The sequence below is a fragment of the Centruroides vittatus genome, unplaced genomic scaffold, assembly GCF_030686945.1.
Source record: "Centruroides vittatus isolate TY-2023 unplaced genomic scaffold, ASM3068694v2 scaffold_946, whole genome shotgun sequence".
NCBI classification, from domain to species: domain Eukaryota; kingdom Metazoa; phylum Arthropoda; class Arachnida; order Scorpiones; family Buthidae; genus Centruroides; species Centruroides vittatus.
The window spans coordinates 798,676-821,830 of record NW_027122723.1 but is presented as its reverse complement, the minus strand read 5'-3'; the positions used below and the strand labels follow the sequence as shown (position 1 = coordinate 821,830).

Below are 23,155 nucleotides of genomic sequence, written 5' to 3'. Positions count from 1 at the left end.
AGACCGAGCGTTAATGAATTCTCTTCTATGTGACGTTCAAAATTGTGTTTGTTCTCAAAATCCGTTCTATCGATTTTGATTAAACTTTGGCATTTTCCATTAATTGCGCCGAAGAATTCAAAAATGTAATAAAAATGGGATCTACGATTTTGTTTTTGATATATAAGATCGTTTCACTAAGGCGCGCGACAAAGCGATATCGCACGAATCGCGCGACTTTGTCTGGCGATGTTCTAAGGTCGCTATCACGTCTTCTGTAGGACTTGAAGAATTGTTCGGTCTCAAAATTTAACCTGCCGATTTTGATAAAACGTTGCCATCTTCCATTTATTGCGATGAGGAATCCAAAAATAGGACGAGGGTCCATTAAATGTTAAAATATGGGTCCATGACTTGGTTTTTGATATTAAAGTGACAATGTCTTCGCTCTCTGATTCGACTGCGCGCGTCTAATGGAATTTAAGCCTAGGGGTCAAAAATAAAGACAACATCGCTTGCGCCTAATGGAAAATAGGCCCGAAAAACGAACGAAACTCAAGAACAAAGCAATCTCCATCGATTGCTTTCGATCTTGGATTGTTTATCTGTGTTATCAGGTACGAGGATAATCTTTCCTGTGTAGGGATGTCTCGATAGCACAAAAGTATACCGGTATCACGAGTAGTTTCAAATTATCGATACCGGCCCGTATCTGTATCAAAACCGGTAATCTTCCCGGCTGTGTCTATTCAGTCTGCCGCGTAGCCTTTCAGTTGTTTTTACTTCTGAGAAGGTACAGTACCTATCCCTCTTTCTGCTCAGTGAATACGTTCAAAAGTGACCGCCGCGTAAAGAAAAATCGCGTAAAAACTTCAGTACGTGCATTCGTTAAAAAGATGTAAAAGTGTAGACGTAAATATTTTGGATTCACGACAATAATTATTTAGGATCTTTGTGTGATTTTTAATAATTGATATATTTTAGTGTAACACATTTCCTTGGAATTTTATTTCAGCATCTTTATCTCATGAATCATTGGGCGTGTTGGTTAATAAGGAACCTTTAATGTAGCTGAATAAGCAAACCAATGACAGTCTGTTTGAAATCGCGCACTGTGAGAGATTCAGAGAAGTTTGTGAGATTTTGATATAAAGTAAATATTTATAAAGAATGATATTTTAATTTAAAAATTTGTAATAATTTAGTATTACAATAATACAGATTATAATTGATTTATTGATATGATTATTTTAAAGATAGCAAACGTTTAACGGATATTGCATCATACATATCTAAAATAGAACTGTTCCTTCTACATGCCGTGGAAAAGTCCCGATTAAACACTTGTTTTATAAAAATTTTTTCTATATACTAAAGTGGTCTAACGAGTCGTCTCTTTGGAGATCGATGATGAACTATTTAGAAGATATAATGAAGATAAACTTAAATAAATATCAAATGATTAATGTAATGTAAGATAAAATAGCAGTGATAATCTTCCAAGTCAATTTTGCAGTTATTCATTACATTCCATGTGAAAATAAACCAATTTAGGCAATGAATAAAAAATAAAAGTTGGTACACAACGAAAAAAATTTTTAATAATTACAAATACTGTACATTTCGATACTATGGTTACAATATTTTCAGTTTGATTGTCCTATTAAGATCTGTTATATCCTGTCTTAGAACACAATTTCTGTTCCTTCAATTTATTCCTTTTTCCATGATGTTGTATGTAATAGGTGAATGTTCTTATTCATAAAATTTCTAGCATTTTAGGTATAGGTAAATAGATATAAAATGCAACTTTACAGAGGTATTTCCTTAGCATATCGATACGAAAACTTTCCTTATTTGTTGAATACGTGAACATAGACAATGACTAATAGTACTTACGTGATATATGCTATAAACATTAAAAAAAAATAATAATAAATATCAAAATAAATTTTTATTTAAATAATTCGTTGCGTAAATTTGTTTTTATTTGCATTTTCTTAATCTCATAAATTATCTTTAACTTTGTCTGCATAAACAAATTAAGATAATTAGACTTATAATAACATTTTCTATAACAAAATACATTACACTAATTCAAAATGTATTTATTCGTCAACTCATTGTTCTCAAAACGAATATCATGAGTGCATTTGTTAATATTTTATGGTTTAACAATTGGTATAAATATTTTTCCTCTTAACAATTACAAAGCAATTTTGAATATTTGGAAAAACTAAACCTAAAAATGTTGTTAGAAAGAGAAATTTTAAAAAATATTTATATATTAAATATAATAATTCCATTCAGTTTATATTCTCGTATTGTTAACAACCATAGCAATATACAGTATTTATAAAGATATTACACAACGTAAATTAGTACATTTAGAAAACATCATTTATTTAATTATATTAGTAATTGTAAATTAAAACTCAACTAATTATACTAATTTATTTCATGTCATAGCAATATTTAAACAAAAGATATTTACAATAGAAGTTCGTTAATCCTGCACCTAAGAGACCAGAAGAGTGCTGGATTTTTTCTTTTTAGTTTCTAAAGTTCTCAAAACTTATATTCGTTGTCAACACGATGATAGCATTGCTGTACATTTTATACCCGAGTACAATGCTATATGCTCCCGATTTCTTTATCCAGGCTCGTTTGTCATTCAGAATATACTGTGTTAAGGTTAATTGAAAAACAAGAAAAACGTTAACTTATTATAGCACAAAATTAATATTTACATTAATTTATAATTATATAATATAATAGTGTCCTAACAAATTACGAAATACTAGAATGCCGGATTATTATCTACTACTTTAAGAAAGATATCGGATTACCGGATATATTCCAGATTATCGAACACCATGTTAACAAATGTTTGCTATAATTTTTTATAACGTTTCAAAAACTCGTTTTAGTGTTATTTGAAGATAAATCTTACAATATTTAAAACATTTGGAATTACAAAACAGGATTTCTACATCAAAGATAAAACAAAAATAATAAAATTGAACACAAAAACTATCTTAATTTACTCTGTATATAATAAAATGTTAGAAAAGAACATTAATTTAATATTTATGATTATCATTAAATGTGTAAATATAATTTAAATAATAATAAACACGGGTTCGCTTGCTGTAATCGAGCCATGATCCTCACCATGATCGCTGTTGAGGATCACGGTTCATCCAACATTTGTATGGTGCTCGTCATGTCACCTTTATATTTATTTATTAACTTTCTTAATTGTAAAATAAATTACACACTAAAATAAAATTAGTAATATATATATATATATATATATATATATATATATATATACCGAAACAATTTCATAAGTTTTTAAAAAATAAATTAACTATTAAGTTTATTCAAATATTGATTTACAGAAGATCTCTTTTACAGTCGCCATGAAGATCTACATTTTATTCTTTTTCGCATTCTTAATTTGCAAAATTTCCTGCAAAGCTAGTACAAAATCTATTTATTCCTCTCAAAAAACTGATATTTGTGATAAGTTATATAAATGATTTATTTAAAAATTTTGTTAACATAAATTTGATTTTTAAATACGTTACAAAAATATATCTAATTTTAAATTTTGCAAATTCCTAATCTTATAAAATTTGATTGCAGATTTTTCTGAATTCTTTGCGATTAAAGTTTATAATTGAGTCGAAAACCTTAGCCACGATAATTACAGAGATAAGGTAATTTTTAATTTAATAATAATACGGTATTAATATTATTAATTATAATATTAATATTATTAATATTTCGAAGTTGTTTAAAAAAAAATTAATATATTCGTGTTATTATAGTAGTTATAATGTTTACATGCATATTATTTTGTTTATTTAGCTTGGACATTTCATTAGGTGCTTCCGAAAGAATTCCTTTTCTGAAGTCATACACATGCTTGTGAGTCAAACAAGTCAATGGTAAGCTTAAATATAAAAGGCATACACAATATAAGTACTGTACATTCAAACCTCTAAACAACTGTCACCGACCGGAAAATAAAATATGGCCGCCGTTTTTCGAAGTTCTATTGTATTGTTCTGACTATAAACTTCACTATATATATTGTTTGACAATTTTACACTTTCTAGTTTATAAAATATAAAATATTTTTTACTTTTATTCTCACTTTAGTCTATACATGAAGACTTGGTGAATTGTATCTTCGGCAATAAATAAGAAATAAAAGACTTTTGTTAAATATGATGTATTAAATAATTAAAATCGATTTTTAAAAAATGTTTTTTTTTTTTTTTTTTGTATGATGAATTTATCCATCGGTTTAGTTTATATTCTTTATAATAATAATAATATATTATTATTATTATTATATTATTATTAAATAATAAAGAATATAATAATATTCTTTAATTATATTAATTATATTAAATTCTTTAATATAATTATTCTTTATTAATATAAAGAATATAATATTTAAACAAAATATAATAATAATAATAATAATAATAATATAATAATAATAATATAATAATAATAATATTATTATTATTATTATTATATTATGTTATTATATTATATTATATAACATGTTATTATATTATTATTATATAATAACATGTTATGTTATGATGAATTTATCCATCGGTTTAGTTTATATTCTTTATAATAATAATAATAATATTATTATTATTATTATAAAGAATATAAACTAAACCGATGGATAAATTCATCATAACATAACATGTTATTTTTATATAATAATAATAATAATAATAATAATAATAACTCTCCTGTGGTCACCACCTGGTCGTGGTGGGAGAGCCCAGTAATTTTACTGATCCATAGGGCAATGCAGGCTGGAGCACAAGCTCCTAGTAGGGACACCCATGCCAGTAAGGTCTATGGGGAGAAATGAAGCTAAGAGTGACCACACAGCCACATTCTGTGGAGATATATATCATGGTAGTAACCAGATCTAAATGTGATACCGGCTCGGACGTCGCCCGAGTTAACAAGGTCCGTGTTCGTGGGTTAGGCAGAGGCTCACGTTCGAAAAATAAATCACAGTCTCCCTTGGTTACCGGTGGCGAAAGCAGCACCGGCCCAAGCATGGCTACTGCAATGCCCTCAACAGATGTGAGGAATCAACCCAGCCTTGGTGTTTCTGTGGCAATGCATCCACAGACCACAAAGGCTGGAAAACCACGCCAACGGATGAAATGGACAGTAGAAATGAACGAGTTTATCATCCGTAATTATTACATTATCACAAAACTCGAAACAAACATGACAGCATACAGACAACAACTACACCATAAATTCACACAACAATATCCTCACCTCACTGTTACCGAACAAAGGGTTGTTGATCAACAAAGAACAATTATACACAATAACCTTATCTCACAAACAACACTTGAACTTATCAAACAACAGGTTGCGGATCAAATACATCAACAGACAGAAACATCTAACATTAATGAAGATCATGTAACCTGTCAGGATAATCCAGCAACAAGCATTAATAATAACACACATACAACAATTACCACTAATGATACTACAGACACTTCCTCTTCCATCACTGTTAACATAGACTTGAATTTAGTTAATACGCTCTCACTTATATTTCAGGAAACACTCACTAAATATACAGGTACAGATCCCACACAACGACCACGAATACCAAAAATCAACACGTCAAAGGAAGTAGGAAAAACACTAAATTATGTAAACACTCACTTACTACCACACTACATTCATTCAATTTCTACACTCGCAGACATTCATACATTAGTTTATGCTGGGGCAGTCACAGTAGTGACACACCATGGACTGAAAGTACAATCACAGACAAATACACAGAAAACACAATTCTATCACAAGCCTGCCTGGCAGAGAAGAATAGAAACACAAATAAATGACATTAGACAGCAATTAGGCAAGCTGACACAATACGCTAAAAACAACATAACACCCAAATTAAGGAAACAGCTCAAAAACATTTTCAAGAAAATAAAAACACACACAAAACATGAACATCACAACACACGCATTACAGAATACATTGATACACTAAAACAAAAACTTGCTGCCAAAGCACGTAGACTCAAACGATACAAAACATGTACACTACGAAAACAACAAAATAAATTATTTACAAACAATGAAAAACTCTTTTACAGACAAATTAATAACAAAGCAAACACTGATACACAGCACAGTGGCACACCAACAGAAGAAGAACTCACAACATATTGGTCTTCTCTTTGGTCCAGTGCTGTCACGCATAATGCTGATGCAGGCTGGATCGAGGAGGAGAACAGAAACTTGCACAACATACCAACTATGCCCTGTGTTGAAATAAACATACATGATTTCCAATACACTGTTAACAGAACATACAACTGGAAGACACCTGGTGTAGACAACATTCACAATTTCTGGTACAAAAAGTTTACATCACTGCACCAGGAACTAGCTAAACATCTAACACACATCATCATCAATCCACAAGACATGCCAAATTTTCTTACCCAGGGCATCACCTACATGAAACCTAAAAACAACAATACCACTGACCCCACACAATACAGACCAATTACACGTCTTCCAACACTCTACAAATTATTGACATCCTGTATTGCAAACAAAATATACAAACATGTTGAAGAACACGACATTCTAACAGAACAACAAAAAGGTTGTCGTAGAAACCACAGGGGATGCAAAGAACAGTTACTCATAGATTCAGTCATTCTACAGCAAGCACACAGACAACACAGAAACATACACATGGCATATATAGACTACAGAAAAGCATTCGACAGTGTTCCACACAGTTGGCTGCTACATATCCTACACATGTACAAAATACATCCATCACTCATTGCATTCTTTCAAAACACTATGCAGCACTGGAGAACAACACTACATCTCAGGGCCCATAACACTTCCATACAAACAAACCAAATTTTTATTAGGCGAGGAATTTTTCAAGGAGATTCCTTGAGTCCTCTCTGGTTCTGCTTAGCCCTGAACCCATTATCCAACATGTTAAACAACACGCAATATGGTTACAATATTAGACAAAAAAAAAAAAAACAACACAGTTTACACTGTCACATCTCATGTACATGGATGACATAAAACTTTATGCATCCACACAAAAACAACTTCATCAACTCCTACAAATCACACATTCATACACCAAGGACATACAAATGGAATTTGGCCTAGATAAATGCAAAACACTTCACATAGAAAAAGGAATCCTGAAGAAAGAAGATTTTGCACTTGGAAATGGAGACGTTATTGAATCCATGGAAGAGGGCGAGTTCTACAAGTATTTAGGATTCCAACAGGCCAAACTAACAGAACATGCACAAATAAAGCAAAGATTAATTAAAGAATACCAAAGTAGGCTAAATGCTATTCTCAGAACAGAGTTAAATGCAAAACACACAGTTAAAGCAATAAACACGTATGTCATCCCAGTACTCACATATTCTTTTGGAGTTATACATTGGACTCACACAGATCTTGAGCAACTCCAAAGGAAAACAAGAACAACACTTACTAAGCATAAACAACATCATCCTAAATCCGCCACAGAAAGATTAACGCTTCCACGTAAAGATGGCGGACGTGGCCTGATTGACATAGTTAACCTTCACTACAAACAAATACAGTCACTGCGAGAGTTTTTCTACAAAAAACAAGAAACATCGCAATTACATAAAGCAGTAACTCTAGCAGACTCAAATAACACACCATTAAACTTACACTCACATCATATGGACACAACACAACATATAAAAAGCATAGACACCATTAAGCAATCGTGGGCTCGAAAGGCACTCCATGGCAGGCATCCTTACGACCTGGCCCAGGATTTTGTTGACAAAACTGCGTCAAACAGCTGGTTAGCTCGGGGATGCCTCTTTGGGGAGACGGAAGGATTCATGATTGCCATACAGGATCAGGTCATAAATACTAAAAACTACAGAAAACACATACTCAAAGATGCAACACTCACAAATGACACATGCAGAAAATGTCACGTCATGCCAGAAACTATACAACATATCACCTCTGGTTGCAAGCTCTTGGCACAAACAGATTATTTACACAGACATAATCAAGTAGCAAATATAATACACCAAGAGCTTGCAAGGAAACACAAATTAGTAGATATCCACGAACCATATTACAAATACATTCCACAGACAGTATTGGAAAACAACACGCACAAAATGTACTACGACAGAGCCATAATCACAGATAAAACAATTTACCACAACAGACCAGACATCACACTCATTGACAAACAGAATAAAATCACATACATTATAGACATATCCATTCCAAACACACGCAATATACAAAACGCGTGCACTGAAAAAATTAGCAAGTACACAGAACTCGCCCAGGAAATAAGGCATCTGTGGAGGATGGGTAGGGTGCTTATTGTACCTGTTGTTCTCTCCTCTACAGGTGTCATACCACACACACTACACAAAAGCCTGGGCACATTACAATTGAATAGAAACACATACATCACACTACAGAAGGCCACTATATTGAATACATGTCATATTGTGAGAAAATTCCTGAATACAGACACACACACTGATACACTTCTTTAATTTCTGTTTTGGTTACTATGCCTTGACTTTGGTCCGGCATAGTACACAGCCACCGGTGTTAACCGAGTATATCTCACTTAACCCAACATAATAATAATATTATTATTATATAAAAATAACATGTTATAATAGTTAAGTCGACTGAAGTAAAAAGACTGAAGTAATCCATAATTACTTTTTATTGAATGTAAATAAATAGACATGGCACACCCGTTCATTAAGCCGAAGTGTTACATTGTTAGCGAACTACATAAGTATTCGGTTTTTGTACTGCAATTTGAAAAAAAAATTGTAGACCTATAAATCCCCTCTGTCGTCCGTCTGTCTGTCTTTCCTTAATCTCGAGAACAGATTTTGATAGATGACCAGATACAGAAATCATAGGTACAGGAGGTCCCAGTTAACTATATACGAACTTCCGATGCAAACCGTTATTTCAATTCGAAACTTTTTCCCTGAAAGAATTAGCTGGATGACCGGCACGATTCTATTGTTAAACGAAAAGTATGATGTACAGTACAAGCAGTAAGATACTACTAATTTCAGGTGGAGAGCGCATATTTTAAATAAAATAAATTTTAAAAATATGATTATAAATTGCAGTCTTTACTGTGACGATGTCACAATAAATACTCGTATCCATTTAATACTTAGCTACTTTTAACTAGTAATTTATAATGTAAGTTTCAAGTGTATATGTTACAGTCAAAACCCGTTTTTAGTTAGAACGCGTTTTACCTAGTTGAAACTAGTTTATACTGGATGTCTTTGTTAAAACCCGTTTTGTCTAGTTAAAACTAGTTTTAACTCAAATTCATTTTTGACTAGCAGTAAATTCTAGTTTAAACTAGACAAAACGGGTTTTAACAAAGACATTCAGTATAAACTAGTTAAAACGCGTTCTACCTAAAAACTTGTTTTGACTTCAACATATAGAGTGATTCGGAATAAGATGGTAAGCGCGGGAAGATGCCTACTTTTTGATATTTTCAAACGGTGACGTCAGATATTGTCATGTGTTTGTATGATGAATCGTTGGGCCAATATTGAATGAGTTGGCTACCGTTACCTCATTTTCTACATCTGAGAAGAATAAAAGCAAGATAAAAACGAAGTTTTTGTTGTGAAATGTTTCTAGAATCATTTTAAAACTAAAAGTTAAAATAGAATTTATTAAAAATTGCGGAATTAATGTGTGATGTAGTTAAGGTTCTAAAGTTTCCATTGTGAGCTACCGCCGATCCCGATCAGACATGCTAGAACACACACAACGTAGGCATCGTACCCTGACAAATTGAAAAGATGCCACATTTTTCATGGGGTACCATGTCTATTTTTTGTTAATTGAATTCCAGTATGCCTATTTTAAATAAATTTTTGTTTTCTCGTTTTATTGCAGGATATGCATAAAAATTATATAAGGACTTCTCAAAAAGGTTCTTGGACTGAAAAAAGCTTTCAGCTAGCTATAGAGCATGTTAGAACGGGCGGAAACTTAACAATACTTATACTGTGCTGTTATACTTACTATGAAGTACTTTGTACTACATATGCAATAAATTAAATTTGGTTAAGATATTCGAAAATTAATTTTATGCAATTATATTTGTTATCTTACCCTAATGGCATTTGGCATCTCACCCGGATACTTAGGGTGAGATGCCTAAAATGCCATACAGTAAAAAGGTCGTCATTGCAAACACAATATACAATTATTTTTCATATACTCCAAAGTTTTATTTGAAAAACAAGCTCAAGAATATGATATTTTCGTTAATGCTTCCAAAACCCAAATTATCGCTATAATTTCCTTCATAAGCAAAATGTTAGGCATCTTCCCCAGAATCACTACACATAACTTTATTTATTTCCCCCAAACATATTTATGTAGCTAAAATTAGTTTTAACTAATGTTAAAAGTCAAAACTAGATTTATCTAAAATCAAAACATGTACAGCGGTAAATTAACTAGACAAAACCCGTTTTGTCTAGTTAAAACCAGAATTTACTGCTAGTCAAAAATGAATTTGAATTAAAACTAGTTTCAACTGGACAAAACGGGTTTTAACAAAGACATCCAGTAAAAACTAGTTTCAACTAGTTAAAACGCGTTCTTACTAAAAACGGGTTTTGACTGTAACATATACAAAAATAAAAATAAAAATAACATGGATTGTGCTACACAAAAACGCAATACAATCAAAATATCTGGTTTCATACATAATCATGAAGAACTATCATAAAAGCGACCGTTCTTACAACTCGAAATATGTAAACAAAGGGTATTTAAAGTATGTAATTTTAACAATATCTTAGAGTAGCGGTTTCTAACTTAACCGATAAAATTTGGGTTCTACATAATAATTAGTTTATAGTCTTAGTTAAAGTTTCAAATATGTATGAAAAATTTTTTTAAAATAAAGTTTTAGTAATTAAGATTCTATAGGAAATGATTTATTCACTGACTATGCACAGAAGAATTCAAAATCTATTTATTCGTCATGTCATTGCTTTCAAATCAGATATCAACAGTACATTTGTAATGTTTATCGTTTAACAGTTGATAAAAATATTTTTATTATTATTCAATTCAAACAACAATTACAAAGCAATTTTGAATATTTAGAAAATTAAAAAGCATTACTTTTAGAAAAACAAGACTTGTACAGTTATGTTGATAAAAAATATATTATAAGTAAACAAAATTACACTAATTGAATTATATCAATCAATAAATTGTTAAGAAACTACGGATAAGAATCGACATTTATAATCCTGCAACTACAGGAATGATGCCGGATTACCGAATATTTTTATACTTTCAAAATATTCGATAAGCTGTACTTGTGTTACGAACGTTGTAGATATTGCTGTATATTTTGTACCAGAGAACACTGCTGTTTGCTTTAGATTTCTATAAACAAGTTCTTCAATCAGTCTAAAGACAATATGGAATATGTCTATGTTGTATTATTTCTTTTTAAAATTACACTTGGGCGATCTGTCTTTGGGGATGCCTTCCAGGGGCGGTCTTTTAAGGGTAACTGGCTTTTATTCAGGCGTTATAGACGTGTAGAAAATCCGGAAAACTCCACATGGGTAGCCCGTCCTGGCGAGGCGCGAACCCACGATCCCAGTGTTCAGGGAACCATTTGGCACTGGTGGGCCGTCTATATTGTATTGAGATTGATTAAAAACACAGCAAAACCTTAATTACCTTATTATTATTACTTATTATTTCACAAAAGCAATATTCACATTGATTCGTATTGATGTAATAGTCATTTTCTAGATACGTATTGTATTGTATACAGGTATCACTCGATTAACGGGATCCCTTGTTAATTAATTCATCGATACTACCGCAAATATAAAGAATTCCGTTAATCAAATACGATTTATATGTTAAGTAAAGACAGCTGGTAAAGCCGCGTTAATTAAAACTTCTGCCGGAATTAATTTCGCGCGTTAATCAAATCCCTCGTTAAGCAAAACTGCGTTAAGCAAGAGATTGCAATTGCTTTATGCAATCCAGGTACGGCGTGTCCTAACAATTTTCGATTTAGGAAATATTATTTTCCTACAAGTCCGGATTATCACTCCTTTCAAAAGATGCCGGATTATCGAATATTTAAGTTTATTGCTTGTCGGATTAACAAATTTCTCTTGATAATTTTACATCATTAAAAATTTAAAACACACTTTAACAACAACGAAACATTGAGTTGCAAAATAGGATTGCTACAGAGCAAGAACACAAAAACGGGAAGAAACAAGCTTAATTTTCCTCTGTATAAACTTATAATAAAATATTAAGAAAGAATGTTCGTAGGCTAATTATCGTTAAATGTGTAATACAATCCAGTATTGATAATATTCGAATTTAAACAAAAAAATATTTAAATTTTGACTTCTTGGAATTACAGGAATTCTTGGAATGTTTTCTATCGTATAAAAAGGGCTTTGCAACTGATAAAAACAACGAGAAAGGCAGTACACATAAGGGAAGAACTGCAGTTTCTAAAATCAGGTAAATAGAAAATCGTGTAATTGAAACTAAATGTATTGTTTATAATTCCTTAGTATTAATAATATTGTTAGTAAATGAGTAAATGATATTACATCTAGGATGAATTTTTAAATAGGTCTATTAAAATTAGTTATTTTTATTAGAGTAGGTTATAAATAAGATAGCAATATTCTAATTAAGCATTTATTTTCGTTGAAGAATAGCAGAGTTAATAAATAAACCATGGGAAATCCTTCTGGAATATATAGGATTTTGATATGAATTATTTTTTTCGGACAAATTGAAATTAATTAACTATAAAGTAATAGGAGTGATAGAAACTTGAAAGGAAAAACCTTTCGTTAATAAAGACATTCAGAATAAATATTTCGTGAAATCCTTAGCTCAAGAAATGTACGACGTAGTCGAGCTATTGCTAGTATTTCCCTTTTTATAGACACAAGATTTGGGTTCAATTGAAATAATATAAATACTAAGTCTAGAATATTACAGGCAAGTAAGTGTAGGTGAGTTTTAACGACTGGGAAATATTGCGTTAGTATTTCTATAATGAACTCAGCGAACTTTATGCCCGATAACACTTCGTAATAGAGTACTTTATTGGACGACTGCAATGGCCATATTGCTAGTAAACTAGATACAAAATATTTTGACAAAATTAAAATTTTACAATTGTAGATATTTCTTAAGAAAAAAGATAAGAAACGTGAAAATTTAATTGAATTGGTAAACAAATATAATTTATTTATTTTATACGCATCATGAGGCAGATATTCCAAATACATTTACTTATTTGAATGTGCGAGATGTTTTATTATAAGCTAGCAGGTAGACCCGATTATTCTGGGCTTATTATTTCGTACGTTTAACATTCTATTATATTATATTATAGTAATTGATTTATCTAACTACAAAGGTTTATCACACCAGACGACCAATCTAACATATTTTAAATACAGTAGAGAGTCGAAAATCGGCATCAATTGGGGAATGGGGTTGTTCAGATTAGGGATTTGTTCCGATTACGGTCTATGTACGAAAAAATATATTAACCTGTCCGATCTTCTAATTTTTCTTCGTTGCGTGTCGCTTCCTGTTGAATTTTTCTCCGTTGCGTGTCGCTTCGCGTTGAATTTTCGTCGATTTTAAGCCTAACGAAAATTTTTATAATAATAATCGAGGCTATCGTATCGTTAAAAATTATTTCTTTATTTTGTACAAACAAAATAAATATATTGAAGAATATAAAAACATGAAAATTATACTTTAGAAGTAAATTTAGTATCAAAAACGTTCGATTCAGCACGACACACTCCGACTGAAAATCGTGCCGATTATCGGGCGATTCCGATTACCAGGGTGCCGATTTTCGACTCTCTACTGTATTCTTTAAATTGTATAACTCCCTCAGCATCCTACCGTATATTTGTATATCATTCGTCATTAAGTCGTTAAATTTTATTTTTGATTTATATTTATATTTATTTATTTACTTTTTAAATTAAAAAAAATAAATTACATATACATTATTAATTTGATTTTAGTGTATGAAAACAATTTATTATGTTTGAAGTTCACAGAATCTTCATAAACTAATATGTTTTAAGTTCAAAGAACAACAAAAGTTATTTTAATTATTTATTATTTGATTAGACTTTATAACGATAGAATAGACTGAAATATTAATATTTACCGAGTTGAATAAAGTAATAAATACAGAGATTTTTCTTTTTAAAATTAAATTAAGAGAACTTTTCCCAAGAGAGAGTAATAAATAAGTATATATCCTTCATTAATTTTTACTGCCAATTTCGTTAGTTTTAAAAGATAAATTAATTAATATTATTGATTTACATAAGATATATTTTGCAGTCGTCATGAAGATCTACATTTTATTGTTTTTCGCATTGTTTGCCTGCAAAATTAACTGCAGACCTAATTCATTATCTTTCAATTTCCATACGGATCACATTTGTGGTAAGCTTTATACATATTTTTATGAAACTAATTAATATAAATCTGATTTTTAAATATATTAGATATATTTTTTATCATTTTAAATTTTAAAAAATCTTAATTTTATAATATATAATTATTTGCAGATTTTCCTCAACCAATTAGAACTAAGATTTCTGAATGTATCGAATACAACATGCCTCGTAATTACAAAGAAGAGGTTTTTTTTTTTATAAAATTTAATTATATTTTATTAATTTTCCGAATATTTATAATATTAAAATTTAAATATATTCAATATATTGTAGCAGTTATAATGGTTGCTTACATATTATTGTGTTTTATTTTAGTTTGAGCGTTTTAATCGATGTTTTGGAAAAAATTCTTTTGCCGAAGTTATAAACACGATTTGTAAATCAAACGGAGGAAAGGTAAGCTTAAAGATAAAAGGTATATTTAATATAGATTATAAAATTCAAATAAAAATATGGCACAACTTGTAAACAACGGTCACTGATCGTAAGATAAGAAACGGCCGTCGTTTAGGGGTTCGAATGTAATATATATGATTCTGTTTTGAAAATTCACAAATGATAAAATATATTTTCTTATTTTTGACTAATAAATTATTATTATTAAATTAGTTTTGGCTAATAAATTATTCTAAAATATATTTTATGCTATTTAGAACGGCGTCAAAGAACAGAATTTACATTGCTTTTCTTTGTTGACTTTTGACGAAAACGAGCATCCCGTAAGCGATAAATTGTTTAATAATTCTATATTTTTTATATTATGAAGTATAAATTTATGATAATTTTTTATTATTTTCAGTCTGTAAAACAAGACATAATAAATTGCGTCTCAAATATTGCCTAAGTAATAAAAGGCTTTTATTAAATGTAATGCATTAAAAGTTTTGTTATATGTATTGAATATTAAATAAATATTTTTGCTTGATGAATACATAGATTAATAGTTTATATTCAAATATATCAATATATATTAGTTACATAAATAGCATTTTATGATAGTTCAATGATTGAGTCAAAGAAAACAGTTAAAAATGCAATATTATCTTTAATGTATTGGATAATGTATTTTAATTACATTAAAAACAAGAACAATAATAAGAAAAAACAATTTAATAATAGAAAATTCATAGAAAATAATAGAATAATAGAAAGAAGAATAATAGAAAAATAAAATAGAAATAATAAATAAAAGAATAATAGAAAATAGATTTCATAATTAGAAAAAACAATTCAATAATAAATTATTAAATAAATAATTTTGTGGTTGGCTACACCTATAACACTATACTTATGGAAATCAAAATCATGTATAAACACACAAAATCTATTTTCTAAATATTTTTTCAATTAAATAACAGTAAAATAACTATTTTTTGATACTTGGCAGTAATGGATTATGTTCCGTTGAGATCCTATACACAATTAATGCGCGGGGAAATAATGCCTTCCGGGAGGTCTTTTACGGAAAATTGGCCCCTATTTAGGCGTTAAAGACGTAGAGAAAACCCGGAAAACTCCGCGTGGCCAGCCTGTCGGAGCGAGGCACGAACCCACGACCGAACTCCCAGTGTTCAGGGACGAACACCGCTTGTTCTATATCTTTAAGATATTTAAATTTAAATCTAACTATAGATATAATGAATATGGACCAAAAAAATTGTATAATTTATAGAACAGGGATGTTTTCATTAACTAATTTATTGATATTGAAATGAATTTTACAAAAAAACATTTTTAATGATTAATACATTAATTCTTAAATTATACACTTTATTATACTAATTCTAAAAATGGAATTTATAAGAGTTTAATCATTAAATTGATAAAAACCACGTATATTACGGCATACAAGACGCAAATTTTGGCAAAAACAAGCAAAGCTCAAGAAACTCCTTGCATCTTATATGTGAAATGGTAATCTTCCATAGACTAATTAATTCCTCAAAAAGCTATGAGTTCGCTCCAGGTAACCCTTAACGCATAAATTTATGAACAAAGTTATTATTCTTTACTTTTCTGTTATATCTAAGCAGCTTTGTATGTATTGATGAACAATATTTTAATAGTAAATGACTTCTTTTAAACTCTTGCTTTTTCCTAATAAATAAAACTATGCGCTATAATTTTTATTTTCCTTTAAACCGGAATACAGTAAAAATTTATTCATACCGATTGCTAAAAGCGCAGGATGACTTTCTGTACTGTACTGTACATTAAATATTTTTAATCAAATATTTTCTGCTGAAATAGAGGTGCGTCTTATATGCCGTAAAACACGGTAAATTTATACTGTATTTAAACCGTCTGTTACTGATAACAAATTTCACAACAAGTAGTAGATAGTGACCATCGTATGCACTACAGGTCGTCGTTAAACTTCAATAAAAAGTCATAGAAAACACATTGTAGTCAGTGTATGTGTAAACCTGAATAATCAATCAATCAACATTTATTTGTTATGGCTTTTGCCTTTACAAAGGGGGTTACAAAATCGTAATAACATTAATAAATACAGACATTGTTATACATAATTACAAGAATAATAAATAATATAACCTAATTAGTAATATTATGTTAACCTGTTTAATGAATAACAGAACAATTTATAAACTTTATGCATCATATCAGAACTTAAATTATCATCGTATAAACAAACCGTATCAAAATCAATTGTCAAAAAAGTGTCTTTTAATTGCTCGGTAAGTTCACAAGATACAAATAAGTGGCACTTAACGTTTTCACAAAATCTGTTACATAGTGACAATTGGAATGAGCCGATATACGCCCATTTAATACAATAGTATAGTCATTAAGTCGTAGTTGTATTACTAAAGATTTAATATTATAATTTAAGTTTGATAACAGATAATATCGAGGTGTCCATGGGAAGATAGAGAAGTTTCAAAAAAACTACACTTTAGCTCAATAATTCTAGGAAATAAATTAAAACTTTTTCTTGCCTTTGGACCGAAATTACCTTGCATGAAAGCGGGTACACTGAATTCGAAAATGACCATGAAAATGCTCTCTCGCGGATGGTTTAGATGTTACAAGTATAGCTATTTAAGTATGTCGCAAAATGTGTAAATTAAACGTGTAGAGTCCATCACCCCATAAAAATAGAAGACTTCTTATCAATTCCTATGTTTGAAACTATCATAACTCGGTGTCCTGAACTAATAAATAGATACTGTAGACATTATTTGTACTAGAATAAATTATTTGTTACTCTAAGCATGAAGATAAATCTAATAAAACTTTATTATAAAGCATATAAATGTTAATAATTTATACAAAAAATATTTTATATTGTGATGAATTAAATAAACTGAACGTTGAACTCAATGTTTTTCAAAAATTTAGTTTTGTAAAATAACATTCTCTTGTTAACAATCTCGACAATCTATATCAAAATATCAACGATTTATTATGATTATAATATGAAGATATTAACAAATTTTTTCTGTTATATATTTCAGTAAACATATTTATTATATTATCCATTTATAAAATTTATATTAAAAAATAATTCTTAGTAATAATAAACTTTTGTTTATCCTAGAATGGACTAATAACTTTAAAAATAAATTTAATATTTTTTTTGTTTATTAATAATAGAAGATATTTAATAAAAACTAAATTTCGGAAAATTATTAATCATTTAGCAACTTTTCGTAGATATGAAGAGCATTATAGTCAGGTGAGATTCAAATTTGATATAATTTTTATAATAATTTAAAAATTCATTGAATATTTTCACAGTTATTTGTAAAATATGTTATTCTTTATACTTTATTAAATTAGTTAAAGGTGTATAGATGATAACATTTACTGAAAATCACAAAGTTTTAGCATAATAACGTATCATGACTTTCTTAGGTTCTTCTTTATTGTATTGCTATCAACTTCAGTTTTATGCTCATCAGGTAAATCTCTTTTATTTTATTTTATTCGGAAAATTATGTAATTACCTTTAAAATTTATAATGTATAAAGTAGATTATAAAATATTTTTTATCTCTGAAATTTTTATACAATATATAACTTCTTCCAACATCATTTATTTTCAACTTTGGACGGCACTTCTTCCTTAACAGATCGCCCATGTGTTGCGTCAATTCAACCCAACAAAACTAACCTTTAAAAAAATTCTTAAATTGCACATAAAGATTAATAATTTTTTATTTTATTTTATTAGTAATTCCTGTGTAAGTTTTAACATAAGAATTACTGATAAGAATTGATTTGAAACACTTTTAGAGAGAGTTCGTAGAGTTATTGGTTACCCAGGAAAGAATTCGAGATGGCCCTTTTTGGTACGTATCATTTAAAATTTAAAGAATAAAAGTTTATTGTAGGGTAATATACATTTTACATACCGTGTTCCTGCTAAACTGCAAAATACTTTAATCACTATCTTAGATAGCAGTTTATTATAAAGGCGTATACGAATGCATGTTTTCCTTAATTTCATTAAAATCGGCCATTGGACCCGCTAGCTGTTTATTTGAGTAAGTAGTCTTAGCTATATCATCGCCAAATATTTATATATTTTTATTGTAATATTTATATTTTTTTACAGTAAAAACGTTTTGTCACTGCATGGGAGAATAGGAAACGTCAATAGGTATGAAGGAACTATAATTTCTTTCAAAAACTATGTCATTCACAAATCGTATAAATGTTCGTCAGAAGAGGACAACATAGCTTTATTATTTCTTAATAAACCATTAACTGCATCGGGTACTATCACACCCGCTGCTCTTCCGCATAAAACTTTAAATGTAACAGAAACATGGAGAGGAGTATATTCTGCAGGATGGGGATGCTCTCAATTCAGTAAGTTTAATGGAATATTCTTGTTTTTCTCTTAATGCTTTCTAATATATAATAAATAAGATTTTATTAAGAAATTAAAGAGTATTTCTATTTTTCCTTACAGACCTACCGTGTACTTCTACTTTACTACATGAAGTTTATTTTTATTTAATACGTTCAAACAGTTATTGTAAACTAAAAAATTACGTCATTTCTGATAAAGAACTATGCCTTTTTCGTTGGCGTAAATCCACTGGATTAGGATCGGTATAAATCTGTTTGTTGAAATGCTTTTTTAATTAATATATTATTTTTCTTAACATAAAATATATTTTTAGGGAGACTTAGGTGCGCCATTAATAGGAGAACAACCCGATTACCACAAGAAGGTATTAATAGGTATCAGTAGTCACACATTTGATAATTCGACACGATTCGAAGTTTTTACATCAACTAAAGTTTATTATGATTGGATAATAGAAAATAGTGAAGGAAATTTAAGTTTTTTGCTATGATTTCTATATTCGAAATTATAACAAGTGGCAACAAGAAATTCAGCGTGAAAGCGTTGGTAGGTCTACATGGAATTATTCTGATTTAATTGATATTCTTTGATTCAATAAAATACTTATTTTAGTGATTCAATACAGTGGTCTTCATACTTATACTCTCTTTCGACCCCTCTTGCAGGTTTTTGTAGAACTCTAAGGCAAGAACTGTGAATTACTGTGAACACTTCAGTACTATTTTTATTTTTTTGAATGATAAGGATTGGTTTTTAAAGTTAAGATACAGTTTAGAAATTTTTATTTTTCAATATTTTAAGGAAAAATTATAAAAATATTGAATGTTGCTTTCGGAATTCTACAACTTCTGGCAAAATGTATTCGAACATGATTTAAGGAAATAAAATACTTTAGTTTGAGCTCATTTTACAAAAATATAAAAATATAATGTTCAAAACATAAATACGCATTTTGTTCATTGGGTTATGAAGTGTTAATTAATTTAATTTCAAATAAGTAAACTAAACCATTTTTTTTCAAAAAAAAAAAAAAAAAAAAAAACATACAGCAGTACTGGGAAAAAGTATTTGAATCACAATAATAATAAAAGAATCATAAGCGAAATAATATACAAGGTGTGTCTGAAAAGTTCAGTGAATAGTCTCATAAAATAAAGGAAACAAGAGATACAAACAAAATACCTTTACTGGCATTCAAAGTAATCGCCATTAGGGACAACACACATTTGACATCGGTTGTACAGCTGCTGGAAGCTGTGAGCAAACACTTCTTTCGGTATTGGAGGAAGCACCGTTGTCACACGTTGTTGGATCTGCGCAATGTCGGAAAAGCGTAGGCCTTTCAGGTCGGGAACAAGAAGAAATCTGCAGGTACCAGATCTGGAGAATATGGAGAATGTTAAAGAACTGTCGCCTGGCGTGTAGCAAGAAAGTGCCGTAATGTTCACGCGTTGTTCCATTTCACAGTGACATTCCTTCTCGCACTGACTGCGTTGCATTGTTTGCTGTGCGCACTTCTGTTTAACTGTCATGATTTCGACGCTAAGGGGCACTAGCTGGCAAGCCTCTCACTACGTCTGCGTGAGCGCAACATACAAACCGTGCTGGTTAGGATGTTGCGCTCACGCGGTTATTCAACTATGAGACCATTCACCGAACTTTTCAGACGCACCTTTTATGGTCTTATTACAGCTTTTATTTATCTTGGCACAACGAAAATTAATTTATTGAAGGATTTTGAAGTTATTTTACTCCAATGTTAATAACTTCTTTCGGCTCATCCTTATTAGTAGTGCCATCATCCAGCATTTTCAACTTTTCCCATAAATTTTCAAAAAGGTTTAAATATGGGCTGTTTGCAAACCTTTAGACTAAAAATTGTTTTATTTTTTTCAAAACTGCGTATGAGAAACTCGAGGGTAAGCAAACGGAGGAGGAAGTGAATCAACGAATATTACAATATAAACCGCTTTTCTTCCGACGCGCCTTAGTATTAATACTTTTGAGAGAGAGAATTTACAACTGATTCACTCATGGATAATTATCTGAAATAACGTTTCTTGGAAATTCCCACTCTCTGAACATACCCAAATTTTGTAAAATCGAATAAAAAGTGAGATTATTACCTAATCCCCGATTTTTCTGGTGGAAATCCTAGGATGAGTCTAACTCAACGGATTATGTGTCATTTCGAAAGGAAGTATTAGCAAGAGATAAAAACTCCCTTGTTGACATCCTAGATTTTTATCCTTGTTTAACTTTTAAATTTAATTCAAACATTAAATTTTATACGTTGATAACGTGCTTCTCGTTCTTAATTACTTATAAAATTCTTTGGACGTTACGGTGAACTAGGACTTGTTATACTGAGGAAAGAGAAACTCCATTTCCAATTAAAATATGTTGTAACAATAAATATAAATAGCATATTATCCATTATTTAATTCTTTTGTTGAACTATCATAATATGCTATTGATATAATTACTATAACAAGAATACTAATTATACTGTTAATCGATATATACAACATGCAAAAATATTTATTTTAATATCCAATTTAATATTTCATAGATTTTTGTACTTACTTCTGTTGAGATATATTTCTCTATATCATTTAAATATTGAAATAATTAAAAAATATCAATTTTATATCATAATTTACAATAAAAGGTGTAAAAATTATCAAACAGTTTATCACTTACGGGTCAAAACCCAAAGAAGAAAAACAATCCGTGTATTGTTCTACTTCGTTCTAAGTAGAACAATCAAAAGACGGCTATTTTTCAGAAACGTTGAACAAAAAGGCATACAAAATAATATCCAAACAGTGGCCACTTTGACTTTACCTGCGCTGTTATATATAACAGAGAAAAACTATGGCGATCGATGAAAAATTGACCTCCCGAAGATTTTTAAATTCTTAGACTTGGAACTTTAAAACGTCGAAAAATGCAATACATACAGAAAACACCCGAATTTTTGGGGGGTTTCTGTATGTATGGATGATAGTGTGTGTGTGTGTGTGTTTAGGGGCAGGACACTTTTACGCAGTTTAACACTGGTATCTATATATATATTCGAGACGAGTTGATGATGATAATAATAATAATAATCAGCGCAGAGCCCAAACGGTTAGGAGTTGAAAGTTGAAATTTGGTATACAGTTAGGGTACGTCACGAGAACGCACACTAAGAAGGGATTTTTCGAAATTCCTCCCCACGGGGGAGAAGGACAGGATTAAGTCTTAATACTTCCATTAATAATGGAAGTGTGAAGTAACAATGGAAGTGTTACGTAACAATGGAAATGTTAAGAGCCCAAACGGTTAAGAGTTGAAAGTTGAAATTTAGTACACAGTTACGGTACGTCACAAAAACGCACACTAAGAAGGGATTTTTCGAAATCCCTCCCTATGGGGGAGAGGAACAGGATTAAGGCTTAACACTTCCATCAACAATGAAAGTGTTAAGTAACAATAGAGAACAAGAGAAAGCGACGTGCAAGATTTACGGGCGCTGGAGGAAGAAAAAACAAAAAGAGTAATATGTTAGAACATATTCGATTTTCAAATTTAAACAGATTAATTCGGTTTTTCTCGACCTTTCTTCTTTAGTACATTCGATAAAAATCGAACGATATAATCAGAACACGTCGTGAAAATCGAAC

The 23,155-nt window shown here is 30.1% G+C and overlaps 2 protein-coding genes across 4 annotated transcripts; both read left to right on the top strand.

Annotated features, from left to right (window-relative positions):
* Nucleotides 1-12,517: 12,517 nt before the first annotated feature.
* LOC136990599 (uncharacterized) lies at nt 12,518-15,557 on the top strand. Of its 3 annotated transcripts, none has more exons than XM_067288989.1 (6): nt 12,518-12,654; nt 14,527-14,631; nt 14,757-14,830; nt 14,961-15,041; nt 15,299-15,364; nt 15,445-15,555. In XM_067288989.1, the coding sequence occupies exons 2-6, from the start codon at nt 14,532-14,534 to the stop codon at nt 15,487-15,489; spliced, it is 366 nt and encodes a 121-aa protein (XP_067145090.1). In that variant the 5' UTR covers nt 12,518-12,654; nt 14,527-14,531; the 3' UTR covers nt 15,490-15,555. The 3 variants fall into 3 exon arrangements, with proteins under 3 accessions (XP_067145090.1, XP_067145091.1, XP_067145092.1); XM_067288990.1 differs by lacking the exon at nt 12,518-12,654 and adding an exon at nt 14,339-14,432 and having other exon boundaries at nt 15,445-15,556; XM_067288991.1 differs by lacking the exon at nt 12,518-12,654 and adding an exon at nt 14,414-14,432 and having other exon boundaries at nt 14,514-14,631; nt 15,445-15,557.
* A 2,683-nt stretch (nt 15,558-18,240) lies between these two features.
* On the top strand, nt 18,241-20,164 carry LOC136990594 (chymotrypsin-2-like). Its single transcript, XM_067288984.1, has 7 exons — nt 18,241-18,345; nt 18,525-18,571; nt 18,905-18,960; nt 19,067-19,155; nt 19,227-19,483; nt 19,587-19,729; nt 19,801-20,164. Exons 1-7 carry the CDS (start codon nt 18,326-18,328, stop codon nt 19,975-19,977), a joined length of 789 nt encoding a protein of 262 aa, XP_067145085.1. The 5' UTR covers nt 18,241-18,325; the 3' UTR covers nt 19,978-20,164.
* The last annotated feature ends 2,991 nt before the right edge of the window (nt 20,165-23,155 follow it).

What these genes read in the sequence shown, in the direction of transcription:
- LOC136990599 (XM_067288991.1), top strand. Translation starts at nt 14,532, where the DNA reads ATGAAGATCTACATTTTATTGTTTTTCGCATTGTTTGCCTGCAAAATT. An exon ending in CCATACGGATCACATTTGTG is followed by an intron (nt 14,632 to 14,756) that starts GTAAGCTTTATA and finishes AATTATTTGCAG; the next exon opens with ATTTTCCTCAACCAATTAGA. An exon ending in GTAAATCAAACGGAGGAAAG is followed by an intron (nt 15,042 to 15,298) that starts GTAAGCTTAAAG and finishes TATGCTATTTAG; the next exon opens with AACGGCGTCAAAGAACAGAA.
- LOC136990594 (XM_067288984.1), top strand. Translation starts at nt 18,326, where the DNA reads ATGAAGAGCATTATAGTCAG. An exon ending in TTCAGTTTTATGCTCATCAG is followed by an intron (nt 18,572 to 18,904) that starts GTAAATCTCTTT and finishes AAACACTTTTAG; the next exon opens with AGAGAGTTCGTAGAGTTATT. An exon ending in CCCGCTAGCTGTTTATTTGA is followed by an intron (nt 19,156 to 19,226) that starts GTAAGTAGTCTT and finishes ATTTTTTTACAG; the next exon opens with TAAAAACGTTTTGTCACTGC.